Source organism: Ranitomeya imitator, chromosome 4, assembly GCF_032444005.1.
Source record: "Ranitomeya imitator isolate aRanImi1 chromosome 4, aRanImi1.pri, whole genome shotgun sequence".
NCBI lineage: Eukaryota > Metazoa > Chordata > Amphibia > Anura > Dendrobatidae > Ranitomeya > Ranitomeya imitator.
In genome coordinates this window covers 427,749,990-427,774,589 of record NC_091285.1, presented here as the reverse complement: position 1 = coordinate 427,774,589, position 24,600 = coordinate 427,749,990, and the positions used below count along the sequence as shown (strand labels likewise).

At 45.1% G+C, this 24,600-nt stretch overlaps 1 protein-coding gene across 1 annotated transcript in view; it reads right to left on the bottom strand.

Moving 5' to 3' along the window:
* Window positions 1-24,600, bottom strand: part of LOC138676325 (TRPM8 channel-associated factor homolog) — a 206,022-nt gene that overhangs the window by 134,243 nt on the left and 47,179 nt on the right. Inside the window, exon 2 of the mRNA XM_069765511.1 lies at window positions 3,205-3,833. Within this exon, the coding sequence (XP_069621612.1) occupies window positions 3,205-3,821 (617 nt within the window). The 5' untranslated portion in view covers window positions 3,822-3,833. The remainder of the gene's footprint in view (window positions 1-3,204; window positions 3,834-24,600) is intronic.

The following is a 24,600-nucleotide window of genomic DNA, read 5'->3' as shown; positions in this document are numbered from 1 at the left end:
CCCAACCCTAACCCTAAATTTAGCCCCAACCCTAGCCCTAACCCTAGCCCTAACCCTAACCCTACCCCTTACCCTACCCCTACCTCTACCCCTAACCTAACCCTACCCCTAACTCTACCCCTAACCCTACCCCTAACCCTACCCCTAACCCTAATTTTAGCCCTAACTGCTGTTCTCCTGCCGGCCGGCAGATGGAGACAGATGGCGGGCGCACTGGGCATGCGCCCGCTATTTTCTTCTGCCGGCGGCCAGGAGGAGCAGCAAGAGGATCCAGGGACACAGGTGAGTATTGTAGGGTCCCCGAATCCCCCTATTTCTCTGTCCTCTGATGTGCGATCACATCAGAGGACAGAGAATTACACTTTACTTTTTTTTTTTTGCGGTCGCCGGTAAACAGTTAATTACCGGCGATCGCAAAACAGGGGTCGGTAAAACCGACCCGATCATGCTCTTTGGGGTCTTGGCTACCCCCGGCAGCCGAGACCCCAAACATTCTCCCGGTGCCGGCCGGCGGGCGCACTGCGCATGCGCCCGCCATTTTGAAGATGGCGGCGCCCACCGGGAGACACGAGGAGCATCGGGGGAGCTAGGTGAGTATTGGGGGGCCACCTGGGACCCCTTTTCTCTGTCCTCCGATGTGCGATCACATCGGAGGACAGAGAAATTAAAAAGAGATCGCGTTTTTTTTTTTTTTTGCGATCGTCGGTAAACGGTTAATTACCGGCGATCGCAAATGCGGGGTGGGTTAAAAAAAACCCGAATCATGTTCTCTGGGGTCTCGGCTACCCCCGGCAGCCGAGACCCCGGAGAAAATCGGCCTCTGGGGGGCGCTATTTACTTTTTCCACAGCGCCGTTAATTAACGGCGCTGTGGTTTAAGTACCCTTAGCGGCCGCCGTTAAAAGGCGTATCGGCGGTCGCTAAGGGGTTAAAGATCTTACATACATACGTACATATAACCCTCCATTTTGAGCGATTAGCTCACTCATTAGAGTACACATCCTTATATGTTTTCAAGGTAAAAAGTTCATTTTATCCCAACCAATGCGGGTTGTGGCAAGAAAAGCTCCCACAATTGGAGATAGTCTATATCTAAATGAATCTATAAATTCTAACATTTGGCTAGCAACGAAAGGTACACTGCCAGTGCCTTAAAAATCAGGATTAGGAGACACTTGTGAGACCCAGTGTATAAATTAATTTTTAAAAGCTCTGCAGCATCAAAGCATTTTGCAACAGTGCATAGATACTGAAAGGGTTAAACAAACTCATAGAGGAGGTGACCATAAGAAAAAAACTCATTAAGGCCATGTGCACACATTCAGTATTTTTCGCGTTTTTTTGGCGTTTTTTCGCTATAAAAACGTGATAAAAACACGAAAAAAACGCTTACATATGCCTCCTATTATTTACAGTGTATTCCGCATTTCTAGTGCAAATGTTGCGAAAAAATCGCATTGCGGAAAAAAAAGCAACATGTTCATTAAATTTGCGGAATTGCGGGGATTCCGCACACATAGGAATGCATTGATCTGCTTACTTTCCGCATGGGGCTGTGCACACCATGCGGGAAGTAAGCAGATTATGTGCGGTTGGTACCCAGGGTGGAGGAGAGGAGACTCTCCTCCACGGACTGGGCACCATATAATTGGTAAAAAAAAAGAATTAAAATAAAAAATAGTCATATACTCACCTTTGATGGCCCCCGGAGTCTTCCCGCCTCTCATCGGCGCACGCTGCCGCTTCCGTTCCTATAGATGCTCTGTGTGAAGGACCTGCGATGATGTCTTGTGATTGGTCACGTGACCGCTCATGTGACCGCTCACGTGACCACGACGTCATCGAAGGTCCTGCACACACACACCATCTATAGGAACGGACGCCGCTGAGGAGATCGGCTGTTTCCAGGTAAGTATAACCATTTTTTTTTTTTTTTATTATTTTTAAACATTCTATCTTTTACTATAGATGCTGCTTAGGCAGCATGTATAGTAAAAAGTTGGTCACACTTGTCAAACACTATGTTTGACAAGTGTGACCAACTTGTCAGTCAGTTTTCCAAGCGATGCTACAGCAAAATGCTAAAAAAAAAACGCGAAAAAAACGCAAAAAAAATGCGGAATTCTTGCAGAAAATTTCCGGTTTTCTTCAGGAAATTTCTGCAAGAAATCCTGACGTGTGCACATACCCTAACAGAGAAACATGGTGGATGTATATACTTAAAACACAATCACCACTAGGTATGAACATCAGGCAAGAACTGATCTATCATTATGAGTTAAACCTGGTTTAATTATACCTGACCTGTGCTTTGAGTCTCCTAAGGAATTGGTCCTATCAAGTTAGCTGGTCTAGGGCAATGATTAAAGATGTATCCAAAACGCATCTGCCAGAGCTTTTAACCTCACAAGTGGTGGTGGATGAAGTGTGTTTGTAGACTTTAATAACTATTTGAATAAATGCTTGGGATTTTGTACTGGATCTGCCTGCTGCTATAATTCTTCTCGTCTCTGGTAACCCCTTATGAACCACAGTCTCCATTCAGTGGACTCCCAGCAGGTGAGCCGACTTTGGAGATTTCGCTCATTTTTTTATATGAGCCCTGTGCTATTGTGTCTTGCCCTACTGAAAGTATTCTTCTGTCATTGGTGAACACCTGCCATGAAGGGATGGACTTGATCAACCATACTTTCTAGCAAAGTCTTACTAAATATCAGTCCAAGCGTCCATCATGGGGTGCCAGGGAAACATTTCCCACACCATTGATTCCCTGACACCATTGATTCCCTCATTCAGATTCCTCAATTATTTGATTCTAATGTGTATTCTCACCGAGACTGATCCACAGAAAATTGTTTTTAAATTGCACTCTGCACTTACTTGTTTAGTAATTACATTGGGAAGCTCAAATCAAGGGCATGTCTCTAATAAAATAGTCATTCAGTGTAAGACAAAAATAAGATGTTTAATGCTCTCTTTTACTTAGATGACTCACTTCATACATTTTCTGACATGCAAGAAACAGGGCCGTGGGGCTCCTCCAAGTGTCATAAACCCTTGTCCTTTCTTGGCAACTGAGTTATAGCATCAGATTAAATTAAACATTATGAATATTAATGGTATTTTAAATGTTACATTGTATCTACATATATGATAAGACTACATTTGTAAGTTATTAGAAATATCTTAAACTGTGTGTACTCACTCATGGTACCATGGTGTCAATGGCATTTGATCACCGATTTTAACATTTTCATTTTCTCCTGAAGTCTCTGTAAAATACATTCCAGAAACAGAGATTATCTTATTACCAGGAAAATTAAACAGGACCTTATCTGACTTGTTTTTGGAGGCCCAATCTGCGGGTTGAGCTCCAATAAGAAGACCTCCTCCTCCTTTTACAAATGAAATAATGTCATCTGTCAGACTCTCCTCATATCCGGTTGTACAAAGAATGCCTAAATCTTTCTTCAGACCAGTGATCTTCTCAACCTTGTGTCCAGAGGCAGAGAGTGTTTTCTCCAAATTGTTGAAGTTTGTGTCAACTCCAATTACTGCATCTGAGGAAGGTTTCAACCAGGATATTGCATTCTTCAGAAAATCCATGAATTGAGATTGATCCAAAAAGGTTTCATGGGCAATAGCTACAAGTCGTCCTTTTCCATACTTCGAGGCAGCAATAAGGACATGCTTTGCAGCACTTACCACCACTGGGAATGCAATGTCACCAATCAGAAGAAGACTGCATGGCACACTGTCCCCCGAAAAATCTAGATTTTTGATGCCCTTAACTAGGGACTTGTAATCTTTACTGGAAGACATTTTTATTATTAACTGAAAGAAAGAGACGAAAAAGTGTAAACATGCTAGCATAAAGATTTAGAGATCAACAAAAAACAAAGATTACCTACAAACAAATCTCAATTCTCTTCAAGAGCAATTAACTTAGCTGAAAATGAAAGTAATGCTCCAGTGTAATACAAAATGTGACTATCATTGTCAAATGCATACTCAACATACCTGGTGCCGTTCTTATGTACAGTTGTGCTCAAAAGTTTATATACCCATGCAGAATTTTTGATTTATTGGCCTTTTTTTAGAGAATTTGAATGATAACACGAAAACCTTTTCTCCACTCATGATTAGTAGTTGGGTGAAGCCATTTATTGTCAAACTACTGTGTTTTCTCTTTTTATATCATAATGATCAAAAAGAACCTGAAGACCCACCTCTTCCGACAAGCCTACAACCTGCAGTAACCACCGATCGACCAAACCGCTGCACGGACAGCTCTACCCTACCTACTGTATCCTCACCCATCCCTTGTAGATTGTGTGCCCTCGCCGGCAGGGTCCTGTCTCCTCCTGTACCAGTTGTGACTTGTATTGTTCAAGATTATTGTACTTGTTTATTATGTATACCCCTCCTCACATGTAAAGCGCCATGGAATAAATGGCGCTATAATAATAAATAATAATAATAATAATGACAACCCAAAACATCCAAATGACCCTGATCGAAAGTTCACATACTGTTTAATATTAATTATTGATTATTGACTTATACTCAATTCTGTAGTGAGCCTCATGGCAGGTTTGGCTGACATTACATATGCTATTCCTGTATATTTAGCTCAGAGTAAAAGTTAACACCATATGGAGAGAACACGTGCTCTATGGGATATATATATATCCACGACTCACTGGAGGGGGGCTGTGACTTGTGGGGTTTTTCCTTCACTCTCTGCGGACACACAAGACAGACACAGACTTGAGACAAAATGAACAGCTGGTATGTGAGTAATGACTTCTACCATACTTCATGACAGAGACAAACACCATTTACCATTCAGAATCTCAGGAAAGATGGGGAACAAACTTTGATATGGACAAATGTATAATCTCTTTGGAACTATTGCACCTATTTTATGTTTTGCTGCAATGATGCTTTTTGGTGGACAATCCAATAAACCACTACATTTTTATGAGAAATATCAAGACATTTTCTTTATAGTATCACGTCTGGTAAAGAGCCCTGAATAATTAATTATATGTAATAAGTATTATTTAACACATACCCTGGTGATTTTGGCCTGATAACATGCTCAGAAGTTGACACAAATGGGTTTGAATGGCTACTAAAGGTAACATCCTCACCTGTCTGCTTGTAATTAGTGTGTGTGCATAAAAGCTGAGTGAGTTTCTGGTATCCAAACAGACTCTTGCATCTTTCATCCAGTCACTGATGTTTCTGGATTGTGAGTCATGGGGAAAGCATAAGAATTATCAAGGGCTCTACGGGAAAAGGTATTTGAACTGTATAAAACAGAAAAGGGATATAAAAAGATATCCAAGGAATTGATAATGCCAGTCAGCAGCATTCAAACTGTGATTAACAAATGGAAAATCAGGGACTCTGTAAAAACAAAATCACGGTCAGATAGACCAGCAAAAATGTCATCCACAACTGCCAGAAAAATAGTTTGGGATGCAAAGAAAAACTCACAAATAACATCAGCTGAAATACAGGACTCTCTGAAAACTAGCAGTGTGGCTGTTTCAAGATGCACAAAAAGGAGGCACTTGAAGAAAAATGGGCTGCATGGTGGAGTTGCCAGAAAATTTTGTCGCCTACAATATGCAAAACAGCACAGAGACAAGCCTCAAAACTTCTGGAACAAGGTAATTTGGAGTGATGAGACTAAAATTGAACTTTTTGGCCAAAGCCATAAACGTTACATTTGGAGAGAGGTCAACAAGGCCTATGGTGAAAGGAACACCATTCCTACTGTAAAGAACCGAGGTAGATCGCTGATGTTTTGGGGATGTGTGAGCTATAAAGGCAAGGGAAACTTGTTCAAAGTTGAAGGAAAGAAGAATGCAGCGTGACATAACAACGATCCAAAACACAAGGCCAAGTCGACCTGTCATTGGATACAGCAGAACAGAGTGAAGGACCTGGAGTGGCCATTTTAGTCTCCTGACCTCAGTATCATTGAGCCACTCTGGGGAGATCTCAAGGTTGCTATTCATTCTAGACAGCCCAGGAATTTGCAAGAACTGGAGTTTTTTTTGCCAAGAAGAAGGGGCAGCTTTACCATCTGAGAAAATAAAGAACCTCATCCACAACTACCACAAAAGACTTCAAGCTGTCATTGATGTTTGAGGGGGCAATACATGGTATTAAGAAATGGGGTATATGAACTTTTGATCAGGGTCATTTGGATGTTTTGGTTTGTCATTATGATTTAATGAGACACAAAATTACTTAAGGAAAAATAGAATCCTGTTTCTGACCACTGTACCATGCAACGCTGAACAGAATGGTGTAGAAAGGAACCGGACACTTTGCGAAAGTGGAAGAAGTACCCTATTTGATACAGATTTGCCAACAACAAGGTATTGAGGTATTGAGGTGAAGCAATCATGAGAGCTTGCTATCTTCAAAACAGACTACCGGGTAAAGCTACTGAGAAATTTCCATTTGAGCAATGGAACAGCAAGAAGCCTGAACTACAACACATGAGAATATTTGAAAGTAAAGTATTTATATAAAGAAAAACATACCAAGTGTGAATTTCATGAAAAAGAGGGTAACCTAGTGGGCTACAGTGAAACCCAAACAGGATATTGAATTCTGCACCCAGAAACAAACAAGGTCACAATAAGCAAAAATGTAATGATTGATTAGAACTTTGTGAAGCTCAAGTTTCATGATATCATATCAGTAGTACAGCTGAAGCAACAATAATCTCAGTCATAATTTCAAAATAACAAGGAAAAAGATGTAGAAGTTTCGTTAGGTTCTTCAACCACTGAAGAATCAACATAAAAATCAAATAAACCTGAAGTCAGGAGATTGTTGAGATCATACAAGGGTATACCAGCTAAGCATCTATCCTACTTTGTCAAAATACTACCTGAGTCAGAGGCGCAGTCATGGGATAAAATGCAACAGCTACCTATATATGAAAAACTGAAGTGGATTAATGCTCCAAATGAGGAAATGAATTCCCTTCATCAAACTTGGAAACTCACCAAATTACCTCAAGGCAAGAAAGCAATCAAATGTAAATGGATTTTTAAGCCCAAGTATGACTCTAAGGCTGCCATCACACTAGCAGTATTTGGTCAGTATTTTACATCAGTATTTGTAAGCCAAAACCAGGAGTGGAACAAATAGAGGAAAAATATAATAGAAACACATGCACCATCTCTGCATTTATCACCCACTCCTGGTTTTGGCTTACAAATACTGATGTAAAATACTGACCAAATACTGCTAGTGTGATGGCAGCCTAAAGGCAAGATTTACAGATTTAAAGCAAGATTAGTTGCATAAATATGGTGGAGATTATGATGCCACATTTTCTCCAGATGCTAAGCAGGCCACATTCAGGAGTATAATGGCTATAGGTGCTGTACATAAGATGGATCTTGTTTGCAAACTACAAAAATCTCTCTATGGTCTTAAGCAATTGGCAAGAGCACGAAACATGAAAATGACAAACTCTTGTTGGAAGACGGATTTAAAAGAGGTCAAGCAGATAATAATAATAATAATCCAGATCCATTTTTATACACAAAATGTACAGACGGAAGTGGATGCATATTCTTATATGTGGACGATGTGATTATGGTTCATCGAGCGGAAACAGAAATTGCAAAGATGACAAATTCTGAATCAGCATTTTGAAATTAAGGACTTTGGAAATGTGACATATTATGTAGGAATACAGGTCCAAAGAGCAAAGAGAAGATGGAAGATTTCTTCTAGACCAAAGTGCAAAAATCAACTCAATTCTAAATCAGTTTGGAATGTCAGAAGCCTAAAGGTATATAGACCCCAATGGAATCAATCTCCTTAAAGTTGGAAGGAGAACATGATCTGTTACCTAACAATGAGAAATACAGACAGGCAGTGGGGGCACTTCTATACACAGAAACTATGACTCGATTGGATATGGCAGCAACAATTGGAATTCTCTGTAGATATATGGAAAATCTACTCCAAAAAACTGGAATGCCATTAAGAGTTCTTCAATATTTGAAAGAGACTCAAGACATACATTTAAGGATATCTGAAACAGGAGATCTAAAACTCCAGGCTATGTGGACTGGGGTGATATCTTAATTGATCATAAATAGTGATGAGCGAATATACTCGTAACTCGAGATTACTCGAGCATGCTCGGGTGTCCTCCGAGTATTTTTCAGTGCTCGGAGATTTAGTTTTTATCGCTGCAGCTGAATGATTTACATCTGTTAGCCAGCATAAGTACATGTGGGGGTTGCCTGGTTGCTAGGGAATCCCCACATGTAATCAAGCTGGCTAACAGATGTAAATCATTCAGCTCCGGCAATAAAAACTAAATCTCCGAGCACTAAAAAATACTCGGCGGACAGCCGAGCGTGCTCGGGAAATCTCGAGTAACGAGTATATTCGCTCATCACTAATCGTAAATCGATAAGTGGCTATTTGTTCCAACTTGGAGAACGTTCATTTTCTTGGTCTAAACAGGTGTCTGTAGCCTTGTCATCTACAGAAGCAGAATGTATGTATGCAAATCGTATGTGTGAGGTCACATGACGACTACTCACTCAAATTGCTTAAGCTGTGTGTAGTAGGGAGAATTAAAGTGAATTTTGCTCCAGGTGCTGAAAAACCTAGATTTGCTTTTGACCTTTGTTATTTATTGAATACTATTTGAATACTATAAATTTATTTATATAGTGCCACTATATTCCATAAAACTTTACATTTCTCCAATTGTTGACGTTTTTTTTTACACTCCCTTTGATTGTAAAGTAATAATATTTTAATTAAAAACATTTTATATCAATAAAAAAAGTTAATACTTGAAAATAATTTTAACCCCTTCATGACATCCATCATGCATGTACGGCGCATTTCGGAAGCGAGTGTATGGAGCGGGCTTACATACCGAGCCTGCCCCATACTCAGCAGGTGGTGACTGTGTATTACAGCCAGAACATGCCTCCAACAATCATGGGTGGAGCAGTGCTCCACTCGCGATTGTTAACTTCTAAAATATTGCTGTCAATCTCTGACAGCGGCATTTAAAACACACTGATGTGCACGTGCGTCATTTTCTCTGTCCATCAGCGCACCCGTGACGTGACTGCGGGTTGTCATGACAGCCGGGGAGGAGCTGATGATCCCTGTTCTTGTCATTATGGAGCTCCTTTGAGACCCTGCCCGTAGTCGGGCTTCAAAGGAGACCGTGATTTCTGTGATATGCAGTGATGCTGTTGCATCACTGTATATAGCACAAGTGATCGTACAATCACATCTCCAAGTCCCCTAAGAAGGCTAGCTGTCACGATTCCCCTGACCGCTGTCACCAATGGGTCAGGATTCACACCGTGACCGTCACCCCTACGTCATGGATTGAGGTGACTTTAGGCCAACAGACGGCTATCACATGTGCAGGGGGGCTTATCTTAGTTATCCCTTCACTCCACGATGTGATGAAAAAAACCACACACAAGGCTATTGACCTCTTAGTTTACAGCAGGGGCTTATTCTAGGTATCCCACTGCTTTTCTATATACCACGAACTGCAGGGATTTATGTATATCCCGCTTACAGTTCCACTTAACACTTGCAGCTCTCTGGCGCCCCCCTTACTCTCAGGTCAGATTAGGTACTGCACCCTGGGTAATTAGTCGCCAGAAAGGCTGCCTGCTATGTACTGGCTATTGGGCACGCTGCAGCGACGCGATAACTACTCCCACTCAGGCAGGAACAATAATTATCAAACCCGCAGTTGCTTCAGCATAATCCAACAGTCAGCGCACTTTCGCTGCCACCAGCTTCGATTAAACGGGTCCGAAGCTAACCCAACACAACAGTAACAGTAGCGTATTTCCCTTCAGAAGACAGGGTAAGTTTAGAGCATGGATGAACGAACTAATATATAATAGTATATTCCATTGAAATCAATTAGGCAGTGCTTTATCAAAAATATTTTATAAAGAAGTTACAAATGAGACAATTGCAAATATGTACAAGGGTAATTATAACATAAAGGGAATAAATGAGAAAATGCAACACTTACATGTTCAAAGCATGACAGGCAACCAGGCTAGGGCAGTTTTTCCCATACGTCCCAGCTCATTTGGACGTGAGCAGGGCTCTTCCAGGACAAGACAAGAAATCAAGCAGCAAGTCACTCCTCAGAGCCTGCCAGACACTTAAAACATTAAGGCTGTGAGATCACAGAAATGCTGGCTTATCCAGACCCTCCTCTCTCTACATTCTACCTAAACTTTAAACTATTCTCTCTAATTTCTATAACTTCACTACAAAACACGTCATAGTTCTAACAAACCCATCAATCATCTCGGGTTAACGTGAGCATTCTAATGAGATCAAATATGTCCTATCTGGGATACATATTTACAGAGAAAACCCTACTTCTTTACCAGATGAAGTTAGAAGCCCGAGATTCATGGGATGTGTAGATACACCGAGTGAGACTACGAATATATATTTTCATGTTCCTAGCTTAAATCGTTTGCCTAATATCTAACAAAAACCAAACAAAGAATTTTTCATGGCTTCTTGAAGTTTCTACTTCCCTTATAGCTGAACAAGAGCTTACACAGGAAATGCTAGTCGTAAATTCCATTCGGCAATAAAACCTCTCTTCCCCCATACTCTCAGAGAAGGAAAGCCAGGAATTTGCAGCTACAAACTGTTGCTCCAAGAAGGGGGGCTTAGCCCACGCAGGCTAGAAAACTACTTATGATATTTTATACCATATCGTGACACCTCCCCCTTTTGGTGTGCGCTAGGGAGGCAGGACCTGATGGTTCTCCTCCATGCGCACCTCAGCAGGTTCACCCTGGTGGGCCAACCCATCACCATTGCCATGCTCTGGCTCCATGGTGCCTTCGCCTACCCGGTGCCCCAGGTAGTGAACCTCCCTCATGCCCATCTGACACTTTCCCGGCTTGATAGTCAGTCCTGCTTGGTGAATTCGCCTGAGCACCTCCTCGAGATGCTGCAGGTGTTCCTCCCAGCAGGAACTGAAGATGGCAATGTCATCCACGTACGCCACGGCGTACTTCTCCAGTCCCTGAAGCAGGAGGTTGACCATCCGCTGGAAAGTGGCAGGGGCATTCTTCATGCCGAAGGGCATGACCGTGGACTCGTACAGTCCAAAGGGTGTGATAAAGGCGGACTTCTCCTGCGCCTCAGGGCTCAGGGTAATCTGCCAGTATCCTCGACTCAGATCCATTATTGTTAGGTAATTTGTGCCAGCTAACTTCTCAAGCAGCTCCTCGATGCGCGGCATGGGGTGCGTGTCAGAGGCTGTAATGGCGTTGAGCCCCCTGTAGTCCACGCAGAACCGTGTGGTCCGGTCCTTCTTTGGCACGAGAACTACAGGTGATGCCCACGCGCTCTTTGACCGTCGAATCACCCCCAGCTGTAACATCTCATCGATCTCTTGGCGCATAATCTGCTGCACCTGGTCAGAGATTCGATAGGGTGTTCGCCGTAGTGGGGCGTGATTCCCGGTGTCCACCTCGTGGACGGCTAACTCAGTCCTCCCAGGTCAGTTGGAGAATACGACCCGGAAGGGTTCCAGTGTGGTTTGCAACTGCAACCGCTGGGGTTCAGTTAACGAGGCGCTTACCTCCACGTCCTCAATGGACTCATTGGCCTTGGCTTGGGCCAGCGTGTCCAGGAGGGTGTCTTCCTCACCGTCTTCGGGCAAGCTGCAGACCGGTAGGACGAAAGGTTCACGTTCGTGATGAGCTTTCATCATGTTGACGTGAAAGGCCTTTCACCTACCCCGAGCGTGGTCAAGCGTGACCACGTAAGTGACCGGGTTGAGCTGTTGGTGGACGACGTACGGGCCCTCCCAGGCGGCCTGAAGCTTATCCGTTGGTACGGGGACCAGCACCCACACCTTTTGACCCACGTGGTAGGTCCGCTCCCGGGCGTTCTGGTCGTACCAGTGCTTCTGATCAGCCTGAGCCTGCGTCATGTTGTCATGCACCAACTGCGTCAAGGTCTGCATCTTGTCACGGAAGCGCATGACATACTCCACTATGGACACTTCAGAAGGGTTCGGCTCCTCTTCCCAGGATTCTCTTACCAACCCAAGGGGTCCCCGGACTCGCCTGCCGTACAGGAGCTCGAAGGGGGAGAACCCCGTCGAGGCCTGCGGAACTTCTCGGTAAGCGAACAGCAGGTGTGGGAGGTACCGCTCCCAGTCGCGCCCTTGAGTCTCAACCAGCATGCGTAGCATCTGTTTGAGGGTACCATTGAAGCGTTCACACAAGCCATTGGTCTGTGGGTGATACGCACTCGATACCAGGTGCTTCACCTGCATTTTCTTACAGAGAGCCTCCATTAGGCGAGACATAAATTGGGTCCCTTGATCAGTATGCATTTCCCTGGGAAATCCTACACGTGAAAAGATAGCCAACAGTGCATCCGCCACCTTATCTGCCCTAGTTGACGACAGAGCTACTGCCTCTGGGTACCGGGTAGCATAGTCTACCACAGTAAGGATGTATTGCTTTCCAGAGCTGCTGGGGACGGCCAGCGGGCCCACAATGTCCACCGCGATCCTCTGGAAAGGCTCCTCTATCACTGGCAAAGGGATCAGGGGAGCCTTAAGAGCAGGCCCCGCTTTCCCCACCCTTTGACAGGTGACACAGGAGCGGCAGTAGTTTGACACATCTGTCCCCATCTTAGGCCAATAGAAGTGTTGAGACAGCCGGGCCTTAGTTTTGCTGATCCCCAAGTGTCCAGCTAGCGGGATCTCATGGGCAATCCGCAACAACTCACCCCGGAATTGCTGTGGGACGACCAGCTGTCTTTCCCTCAACCACTTCTTTAGTGATTCTCCGGGTACTGTCTCCCGGTACACCTACCTTGTTCCCAGAACACCTTCTCCTTATCGGTCTCGGAGAAGCGCGTCCCGGCGAGTTGCCTCAAACTCTCTAGGCTTGCATCTGTGTGCAGAGCGGCCTGAAACTCCTGGCTAGGGGAAGCCAAAAGCGACGTCAGGGCCCCTTCCCCACGGGAACCCTCTTGGACCTGCTCTGGGTCCACCTCTGGTTCAGTCACAGTGGTGACTGAGGAGGGTCCGGAAGGCTGACAGTTATCTGCGTTCCGGGCACTCTGACTGCGGGTGACAGCAGCTATGTAGGCTGTCTCCCCGGTGGTTTCTACAGTCCCATCAGCCGGCGCTGCTATGGGCTCTACCTCCCCATCCACCCCCAACACTCCAGGGGCAGTGCTACTTATGGGCCAGTTACCTTCCTCGGTGGCACTGGTCACTTTCATGGCGTCACCTTCCTCACGGTTCCCATGCATCTCCCCATTTCCTGTAGCACCGACACTTGCCCCTGTTTGGGGTTCCTCAGCCGTCTCACTCCGCAGAGCGACGTGGCTGGGCACGCCTGTACCTATGGACACATTAACCTTCACAGAAAAATCATTATCAGGTTCAGCTGGCACAGGTACAACATTTTCACCATCAATCCTAGGGAAAAAATGGTTATTAGATGCATCATTACAAGATAAAGCATGGTCAGGTAACACATGCGATTTCCCATCATCATCATCATCAGGGTTAACTTTACCCTTATTAGTAGATTGGGGAGGGGTGTCAGGGACGTAGTATGCAACCATCCTCCCCAAATCAGTCCCCAACAAAACATCAGTGGGCAAATTATCAGACAGCCCCACTTCCTTCACCCCGCTCCCGGCACCCCAATCAATAAAAACCCGGGCCAACGGTAAGGGACAGCTGATGCCCCCAATCCCAGTGACAGTTAGGGTTTTCCCCGGAATGATTTCTTCAGGGGCCGCCAGTTCGGGTCGGATGAGGGTTCGTTCAGCCCCGGTGTCCTTGAGGCCTGTAGCAACATGGCCTCCCACAGTGACGTGCTGTACGTTGTCACACACCCTCCCAACCACACCACCCACCAAAAGAACTGCTGCATTAGGCCCTGGGGCCTTGGCTTGGGTGTTCTTCAGCTTGGTTGGGCAGGAGAGACTGATATGACCAGTCTGATGGCAGGTGTACCACGTGCGAGGTTCGGTGGTACGTCTGGTGCTGTTGGCCACGGGGACAGGACCTCTGGTGTGTTGGCTGGCAGGGGTACTGGCGTTGGTTGCAGGCTTACCCCCTCTCCAGCTGGTGGTGACTGGCTTCCGCACTTCCGATCTACGGTTGGCCTCATAGGCATCGGCAATCTGCGCTGCTTTCGTCACGTCTTTGGGTTCTCTGTCCATCACGAACTGTCGCACCTCAGCTGGGCAAAGATGAAAGAACTGGTCTTTGATCATCAGGTCTCGCAGCTGTGCAAAGGTGGTCACTGACAGTCCTTGGGTCCACTGGTCAAAGTGGGTCCCCAGTCCATGCACCACATCACTGTAACTGTCGTGTGGGCCACGTTGGAGGGTCCTCGGGTGTAAGCTGGTACTTGGCTATCAGAGCCTGCTTGATGGCCTCATAGTCACCATCTTGTTCTTGAGGGAGGGCAGCAAATGCCTCCAGAGCTTTGCCTCTCAGCCCTGGTGTCAGGTATCGTGCCCATTCATCTGTAGGCAGCCGGTACTGTCTGCAGGCTTTCTCAAAGGCCCGCAGAAAAGTGTCCAAGTCCCCGTCCTTCTCCATAACAGGAAAGTGATTGGGCCGGGGCTTAGGTATGTGAGCGCTGCTGGGCTCACGTCTCTGGGCGGTGGAGGGCATCCCCCTTTGCCGGAGCATCTCCAGTTCATGTTCTCGCTGGGCTTGGCGCTCGGCTCTCTCAGCCTCCCGCTCGGCTCGGGCCTCCTGCCGATACTGCTGAATCAGCCGTAGGCGTCCCTCATGGTCATCAGTGGGGAGTTCTTCCAAGGCCGCCTGCAGGTGGGGGTCCAATTCGCCCGGATTGCTAACAGGGCCAGCATTCAGTGGTTGGACCTCTGCTGCAGCACCATGTTCGCTGGTGCTGGCTTCTGCGGCCTCTGCGCTCTGAGAGCGGTCTCGAGCGGCTTCCCATTGCACCAGATCTGCGACCAGTTGGGCTTTGTTTTTGCTTGCAAAGTCAATGTGCTGTGTCTTGCATAAGGCAACAAGGGTGTCTCTGGTCTGCTGCTCATAAAAGGTTTCTCCCAGCACAACCATGGTTGCCAAATAAAAGATAGGATAGAAAAACGAAGAGAAAGGGAGGGGATAATTACCAGTACACAATTGTCTCACAACTAAAAAGCACTGAGTTCGTTCTCCAAACTTATTTGCGCAGAGTCCTCGCAAGAACTTTCTGCAAGTTTTTAGTGAGAGGAATGATTACTCAAACCAAATCACTAATGCTCTAAGATATCCCACCGCCTTGCCACCAATTGTCACGATTCCCCTGACCGCTGTCACCAATGGGTCAGGATTCACACCGTGACCGTCACCCCTACGTCACGGATTGAGGTGACTTTAGGCCAACAGACGGCTATCACATGTGCAGAGGGGCTTATCTTAGTTATCCCTCCACTCCACGATGTGATGAAAAAAACCACACACAAGGCTATTGACCTCTTAGTTTACAGCAGGGGCTTATTCTAGGTATCCCACTGCTTTTCTATATACCACGAACTGCAGGGATTTATGTATATCCCGCTTACAGTTCCACTTAACACTTGCAGCTCTCTGGCGCCCCCCTTACTCTCAGGTCAGATTAGGTACTGCACCCTGGGTAATTAGTCGCCAGAAAGGCTGCCTGCTATGTACTGGCTATTGGGCACGCTGCAGCGACGCGATAACTACTCCCACTCAGGCAGGAACAATAATTATCAAACCCGCAGTTGCTTCAGCATAATCTAACAGTCAGCGCACTTTCGCTGCCACCAGCTTCGATTAAACGGGTCTGAAGCTAACCCAACACAACAGTAACAGTAGCGTATTTCCCTTCAGAAGACAGGGTAAGTTTAGAGCATGGATGAACGAACTAATATATAATAGTATATTCCATTGAAATCAATTAGGCAGTGCTTTATCAAAAATATTTTATAAAGAAGTTACAAATGAGACAATTGCAAATATGTACAAGGGTAATTATAACATAAAGGGAATAAATGAGAAAAAGCAACACTTACATGTTCAAAGCATGACAGGCAACCAGGCTAGGGCAGTTTTTCCCATACGTCCCAGCTCATTTGGACGTGAGCAGGGCTCTTCCAGGACAAGACAAGAAATCAAGCAGCAAGTCACTCCTCAGAGCCTGCCAGACACTTAAAACATTAAGGCTGTGACATCACAGAAAGGCTGGCTTATCCAGACCCTCCTCTCTCTACATTCTGCCTAAACTTTAAACTATTCTCTCTAATTTCTATAACTTCACTACAAAACACGTCATAGTTCTAACAAACCCATCAATCATCTCGGGTTAACGTGAGCATTCTAATGAGATCAAATATGTCCTATCTGGGATACATATTTACAGAGAAAACCCTACTTCTTTACCAGATGGAGTTAGAAGCCCGAGATTCATGGGATGTGTAGATACACCGAGTGAGACTACGAATATATATTTTCATGTTCCTAGCTTAAATCGTTTGCCTAATATCTAACAAAAACCAAACAAAGAATCTTTCATGGATTCTTGAAGTTTCTACTTCCCTTATAGCTGAACAAGAGCTTACACAGGAAATGCTAGTCGTAAATTCCATTCGGCAATAAAACCTCTCTTCCCCCATACTCTCAGAGAAGGAAAGCCAGGAATTTGCAGCTACAAACTGTTGCTCCAAGAAGGGGGGCTTAGCCCACGCAGGCTAGAAAACTACTTATGATATTTCATACCATATCGTGACACTAGCGATTACAGAAAAAAATTAATAAAAAAAAAATTAAAAAAAATCACCCCTTTTTCACCCCATTGAAATAAAAATTCACATGTGGTAGCCCCATATATTGCTCCGTACAGTAGTATGGGCACTACATAGTGTTCCATACAGAATAATGAGCCCCATATATTGCTCCATACAGTATTATGGGCACCACATAGTTCTCCATACAGAATAATGAGCCCCATTTATTTCTCCATACAATATAATGAGCCACATATATTGCTCCATACATTACTATGGACACCATATAATGCTCCATACAGTATTATGGGCACCACATAGTGCTCTATATAGAATAACGAGTTCCATATTTTGCTCTATACAGTATTATGCGCACTACATAGAGCTCCATACAGAATAATGAGCACCATATATTGCTCCATACAGTATTATTGGCACCATATAGTGCTCCATACAGAATAATGAGCCTCATATATTGCTCCATACATTATTATGGGCACCAAATAATGCTCCATACAGTATTATGGGCATCACATAATGCTTCATGCAGAATAATGAGCCCCATATGTTGCTCCATACAGTATTATGGGCACCACATAGTGCTCCATACAGAATAATGAGCCCCATATATTGCTCCATACAGTATAATAAGCCCCATATATTGCTCCATACATTACTATGGACACCAAATAATGCTCCATACAGTATTTTGGGCATCACACAATGCTTCATGCAGAATAATGAGCCCCATATATTGCTCCATATATTATTATGGACACCATATAATGCTCCATACAGTATTATGGGCACCACATAGTGCTCTATATAGAATATTGAGTCCCACATATTACTCCATACAGTATTATGCGCACTACATAGTGCTCCATACAGAATAATGAGCCCCATATATTGCTACATACAGTATTATGGTCACCATAATAGTGCTCCACACATTATAATGAGCCCCATATATTGCTCCATACAGTTTTATAGGCACCACATAGTGCTTCATACAGAATAAAGAGCCCCATATATTGCTCCATACAGTATTATGGGCACCACACAGAGCTCCATACAGAATAATAAGCCCCATATATTGCTCCATACAGTATAATGAGTGTTGTGAATTCTGTTTTCGAACTCCCTCCTGTGGTCATGAATGGTACTTCGGCGAGTTCTGTCCATGGACTCCCTCTGGTGGCTGTGAGTGGAGCTGCTGCTTCTGAGGTTCCTTCCACAGGTGACGTAGTTTATTCTTTGGCTGGCTGTTCTATTTAACTCCACTCAGATCGTTACTCCATGCCAGCTGTCAATGTTCTTGTACTGGTTCAGTTCGCTCTTGGATCTTACAGGTGACCTGTCTACTCCAGCAGAAGCTAAGTCCCTGCTAGTTTATTATTTGTTCTTTATTTTCTTGTCCAGCTTGCTATCATGATTTTGCCGTGCTAGCTGGAAGCTCTGGGATGCAGAGTGGCACCTCCGCACCGTGAGTCATTCCGTGGTCATTCAAGATTTTGTGGTTCAGAATCCGATGTTAGAGCCTAGAATTCCAATTCCTGATTTGTTTTCAGGGAATAGATCTAAATTCCTGAATTTCAAAAATAAATGTAAACTGTTTCTAGCTTTGAAACCCCGCTCCTCTGGTGACCCCGTTCAACAAGTAAAAATCATTATTTCTTTGTTGCGTGGTGACCCTCAAGACTGGGCATTTTCCCTTGCGCCAGGAGATCCTGCATTTCGTGATGCAGATGCGTTTTTTCTGGCGCTTGGATTGCTTTATGATGAACCAAATTCAGTGGATCAGGCAGAGAAAATCTTGCTGGCTTTGTGTCAGGGTCAGGATGCAGCGGAGGTGTATTGTCAGAAGTTTAGAAGGTGGTCTGTGCTTACTCAGTGGAATGAGTGTGCCCTGGCGGCAATTTTCAGAAAGGGTCTTTCTGAAGCCCTTAAGGATGTCATGGTGCCTGGCGGCAATTTTCAGAAAGGGTCTTTCTGAAGCCCTTAAGGATGTCATGGTGGGATTTCCCACGCCTGCTGGTCTGAATGAGTCTATGTCCTTGGCCATTCAGATCGATCGGCGCTTGCGTGAGCGCAAAGCTGTGCACCATTTGGCGGTTTTCTCTGAGCATAGGCCTGAGCCTATGCAATGTGATAGGACTTTGACCAGAGCGGAACGGCAAGAACACAGACGTCGGAATGGGCTGTGCTTTTACTGTGGTGATTCCACTCATGCTATCTCCAATTGTCCTAAGTGCACTAAGCGGTTCGCTAGGTCTGCCACCATTGGTACGGTACAGTCTAAATTTCTTTTGTCCGTTACTCTGATTTGCTCTCTGTCGTCCTATTCTGTTATGGCATTTGTGGATTCAGGCGCCGCCCTGAATTTGATGGACTTGGAGTTTGCCAGGCGCTGTGGTTTTTTCTTGGAACCCTTGCAGTATCCTATTCCATTGAGAGGAATTGATGCTACGCCTTTGGCCAAGAATAAGCCTCAGTACTGGACTCAATTGACCATGTGCATGGCTCCTGCACATCAGGAGGATATTCACTTTTTGGTGTTGCATAATCTGCATGATGTGGTCGTTTTGGGGTTGCCATGGCTACAGGTCCATAATCCAGTATTGGATTGGAAATCTATGTCTGTGTCCGGCTGGGGTTGTCAGGGGGTACATGGTGATGTTTCATTGCTGTCAATTTCGCCTTCCACTCCTTCTGAAGTCCCTGAGTTTTTGTCAGATTACCGGGATGTATTTGAAGAGCCCAAATCCGGTGCCTTACCTCCTCATAGGGATTGCGATTGTGCTATTCATTTGATTCCTGGTAGTAAGTTTCCTAAGGGCCGAATGTTTAATTTATCTGTGCCAGAGCACGCCGCTATGCGGAGTTATATAAAGGAATCCTTGGAGAAAGGTCATATTCGCCCGTCGTCATCACCGTTGGGAACAGGGTTCTTTTTTGTGGCCAAGAAGGATGGCTCTTTGAGACCTTGTATTGATTACATCCTTCTTAATAAGATCACAGTCAAATTTCAGTACCCTTTGCCGCTGCTGTCTGATTTGTTTGCTCGGATTAAGGGGGCTAGTTGGTTCACCAAGATAGATCTTCGAGGGGCGTATAATCTTGTGCGAATTAAACAGGGCGATGAATGGAAAACAGCATTTAATACGCCCGAGGGCCATTTTGAGTACCTGGTTATGCCATTCGGGCTTTCTAATGCTCCATCTGTGTTTCAGTCCTTTATGCATGACATCTTCCGAGAGTACCTGGATAGATTCATGATTGTATATTTGGATGATATTTTGGTCTTTTCGGATGATTGGGAGTCTCATGTGAAGCAGGTCAGAATAGTGTTCCAGGTCCTTCGTGCGAATTCCTTGTTTGTGAAGGGGTCGAAATGTCTCTTTGGTTTTCAGAAGGTTTCATTTTTGGGTTTCATTTTTTCCCCTTCTACTATCGAGATGGACCCTGTTAAAGTTCAGGCCATTTATGATTGGACTCAGCCGACATCTGTGAAGAGCCTGCAGAAGTTCCTGGGCTTTGCTAATTTTTACCGTCGCTTCATCGCTAATTTTTCTAGTGTTGCTAAACCGTTGACTGATTTGACCAAGAAAGGTGCTGATGTAGTCAATTGGTCCTCGGCGGCTGTAGAGGCTTATCAGGAGTTGAAGCGTCGTTTTTCTTCTGCCCCTATGTTGTGTCAGCCAGATGTTTCGCTCCCGTTTCAGGTTGAGGTTGATGCTTTTGAGATTGGAGCAGGGGCTGTTTTGTCGCAAAGAAGTTCTGATGGCTCGGTGATGAAACCATGTGCCTTCTTTTCTAGAAAATTCTCGCCTGCTGAGCGCAATTATGATGTTGGCAATCGTGAGTTGTTGGCTATGAAGTGGGCATTCGAGGAGTGGCGACATTGGCTTGAAGGAGCCAAGCATCGCGTGGTGGTCTTGACGGATCACAAGAATTTGACTTATCTCGAGTCTGCCAAACGGTTGAATCCTAGACAGGCTCGATGGTCGCTGTTTTTCTCCCATTTTGATTTTGTGGTTTCGTACCTTCCGGCCTCTAAGAATGTGAAGGCTGATGCCCTGTCAAGGAGTTTTGTGCCTGACTCTCCGGGTGTTTCTGAGCCGGCGGGTATTCTCAAAGAGGGGGTAATTTTGTCTGCCATCTCCCCTGATTTGCGGAACTTGGTGCAGAAGTTTCAGGCTGATAGACCTGACCGTTGTCCAGTGGAGAAACTGTTTGTCCCTGATAGATGGACTAGTAGAGTTATCTCTGAGGTTCATTGTTTGGTGTTGGCGGGTCACCCTGGAATCTTTGGTACCAGAGATTTGGTGGCTAGATCCTTTTGGTGGCCTTCTTTGTCATGGGATGTGCGTTCTTTTGTGCAGTCCTGTGGGACTTGTGCTCGGGCTAAGCCCTGCTGTTCTCGTGCCAGTGGGTTGCTTTTGCCCTTGCCGGTCCCGAAGAGGCCCTGGACGCATATTTCCATGGATTTTATTTCAGATCTCCCTGTTTCTCAAAGGATGTCGGTCATTTGGGTGGTTTGTGATCGTTTCTCTAAGATGGTCCATTTGGTACCCTTGTCTAAATTGCCTTCCTCCTCTGATTTGGTGCCATTGTTTTTCCAGCATGTGGTTCGTTTGCATGGCATTCCGGAGAACATAGTCTCGGACAGGGGATCTCAGTTTGTTTCGAGGTTTTGGCGGTCATTTTGTGCTAAGATGGGCATTGATTTGTCTTTTTCTTCAGCTTTCCATCCTCAGACAAATGGCCAAACCGAACGAACTAATCAGACTTTGGAGACATATCTGAGATGCTTTGTTTCTGCTGATCAGGAAGATTGGGTGTCCTTCTTGCCTTTGGCTGAGTTCGCCCTTAATAATCGGGCCAGCTCGGCTACTTTGGTTTCGCCTTTTTTCTGTAATTCTGGTTTCCATCCTCGTTTCTCTTCAGGGCAGGTTGAGCCTTCGGACTGTCCTGGTGTGGATACGGTGGTGGACAGGTTGCAGCAAATTTGGACTCATGTGGTGGACAATTTGACATTGTCCCAGGAGAAGGCTCAACGTTTCGCTTACCGCCAACCAACTGTGTTGGTCCCCGACTTCGTGTTGGGGATTTGGTTTTGTTGTCATCTCGTCATGTTCCTATGAAGGTTTCCTCTCCTAAGTTTAAGCCTCGTTTCATTGGTCCGTATAAGATTTCTGAAGTTCTTAATCCTGTGTCATTTCGTTTGGACCTTCCAGCTTCTTTTGCCATCCATAATGTGTTCCATAGGTCGTTAATGCGGAGATACGTGGCACCTATGGTTCCCTCCGTTGATCCTCCTGCCCCGGTGTTGGTCGAGGGGGAGTTGAAGTATGTGGTGGAGAAGATTTTGGATTCTCGTATTTCGAGACGGAAACTCCAGTACCTGGTCAAGTGGAAGGGTTATGGTCAGGAAGATAATTCCTGGGTTTTTGCCTCTGATGTTCATGCTGCCGATCTAGTTCGTGCCTTTCATTTGGCTCATCCTGATCGGCCTGGGGGCTCTGGTGAGGGTTCGGTGACCCCTCCTCAAGGGGGGTACTGTTGTGAATTCTGTTTTCGAACTCCCTCCTGTGGTCATGAATGGTACTTCGGCGAGTTCTGTCCATGGACTCCCTCTGGTGGCTGTGAGTGGAGCTGCTGCTTCTGAGGTTCCTTCCACAGGTGACGTAGTTTATTCTTTGGCTGGCTGTTCTATTTAACTACACTCAGATCGTTACTCCATGCCAGCTGTCAATGTTCTTGCACTGGTTCAGTTCGCTCTTGGATCTTACGGGTGACCTGTCTACTCCAGCAGAAGCTAAGTCCCTGCTAGTTTATTATTTGTTCTTTATTTTCTTGTCCAGCTTGCTATCATGATTTTGCTGTGCTAGCTGGAAGCTCTGGGATGCAGAGTGGCACCTCCGCACCGTGAGTCGGTGCGGAGGTCTTTTTGCACACTCTGCGTGGTCTTTTGTAGTTTTTTGTGCTGACCGCAAAGATACCTTTCCTATCCTCAGTCTGTTTAGTTAGTCTGGCCTCCCTTTGCTGAAACTTGTTTCATTCCTGTGTTTGTGACTTTCATCTTAACTCACAGTCAATATATGTGAGGGGCTGCCTTTTCCTTTGGGGAATTTCTCTGAGGCAAGGTAGGCTATATTTTCTTTCTCTAGGGCTAGTTAGTTAGCTCTTAGGCTGTGAAGAGGCGTCTAGGCCTGTTAGGTACGCTCCACGGCTATTTCTAGTGTGTGTGATAGGATTAGAGGTTGCGGTCAGCAGAGCTCCCACTTCCCAGAGCTTGTTCTGTGTCAGTTTAACCATCAGGTCGTTCCAGGTGCTCCTAACCACCAGGTCCATAACAAATGAGCCCCATATATTGCTCCATACATTATTATGGGCACAATATAATGCTCCATACAGTATTATGGGCATCACATAATGCTCCATACAGAATAATTAGCCCCATATATTGCTCCATACAATATTATGGGCACCACATAGTGCTCCATACAGAATAATGAGCCCCATATATTGCTCCATATAGTAAAATGAGCCTCATATAATGCTCCAAACAGAATAATGAGACCCATATAATGCTCCATACATAATGAGAGCCATATATTGCTTCATACATAATGAGAACCATATAATGCTCCATACAGTATATAATGTGCCCCATATATTGCTCCATAACGAATAACTCCCATATAATGCTCCACACAGTTTATGATGGCCCCATATAATGGTACAGTATATGATGGGCCTCATATATTGCTCCAAAGAGAATGGGCCCCATATAATGCTCCATTCAGTATATGATGGGCCCCATATAATGCTCCAGTATATGATGGGCCTCATATACTAATCCAAACAGAATAGGCCCCTTAAAATGCTGCATATATAATGGGCCCCATATGATGCTTCATATATAATGGGCCACATATGATGCTCCAGTATATGATGGGCCCATGTAATGTTCCATATACAGTGGGGCAAAAAAGTATTTAGTCAGTCAGCAATAGTGCAAGTTCCACCACTTAAAAAGATGAGAGGCGTCTGTAATTTACATCATAGGTAGACCTCAACTATGGGAGACTGTTGTGAATTCTGTGGCTGAGTTCACTTCTGTGGTCACAAGTGGTATTGCAGTCTCTGGGCTTCCTCCCTCAGGTGTTTTGGTGAGCTCGTTGGCTGCCTTGCTATTTAGCTCCACCTGAGTCTGTCTTCCTTGCTCCTTGTCAATGTTCCAGTGTTGGATCTGAGCTACTGCATCTTTCCTTGGGCCTGCTGCTCTGCTAGATAAGTGCTTCTAGTTTGTTTTCTGTTTTTTCTGTCCAGCTTGCTATTAACTTTTGCTGGAAGCTCTGAGAAGCAAAGGGGTGCACCGCCGTGCTGTTAGTTCGGCACGGTGGGTCTTTTTGCCCCTTTGCGTGGTTTTCGTTTTAGGGTTTTTTGTAGACTGCATAGTTCTCTTTGCTATCCTCGCTCTGTCTAGAATATCGGGCCTCACTTTGCTGAATCTATTTCATTCCTACGTTTGTCTTTTCATCTTGCTAACAGTCATTATATGTGGGGGCTGCCTATTCCTTTGGGGTATTTCTCTGAGGTAAGTCAGGCTTGTATTTCTATCTTCAGGCTAGTCAGCTCCTCAGGCAGTGCCGAGTTGCATAGGTAGTGATAGGCGCAATCCACTGCTGCTTATAGTTGTGTGAGGATAGATCAGGTACTGCAGTCTACAGAGATTCCACGTCTCAGAGCTCGTCCTATTGTT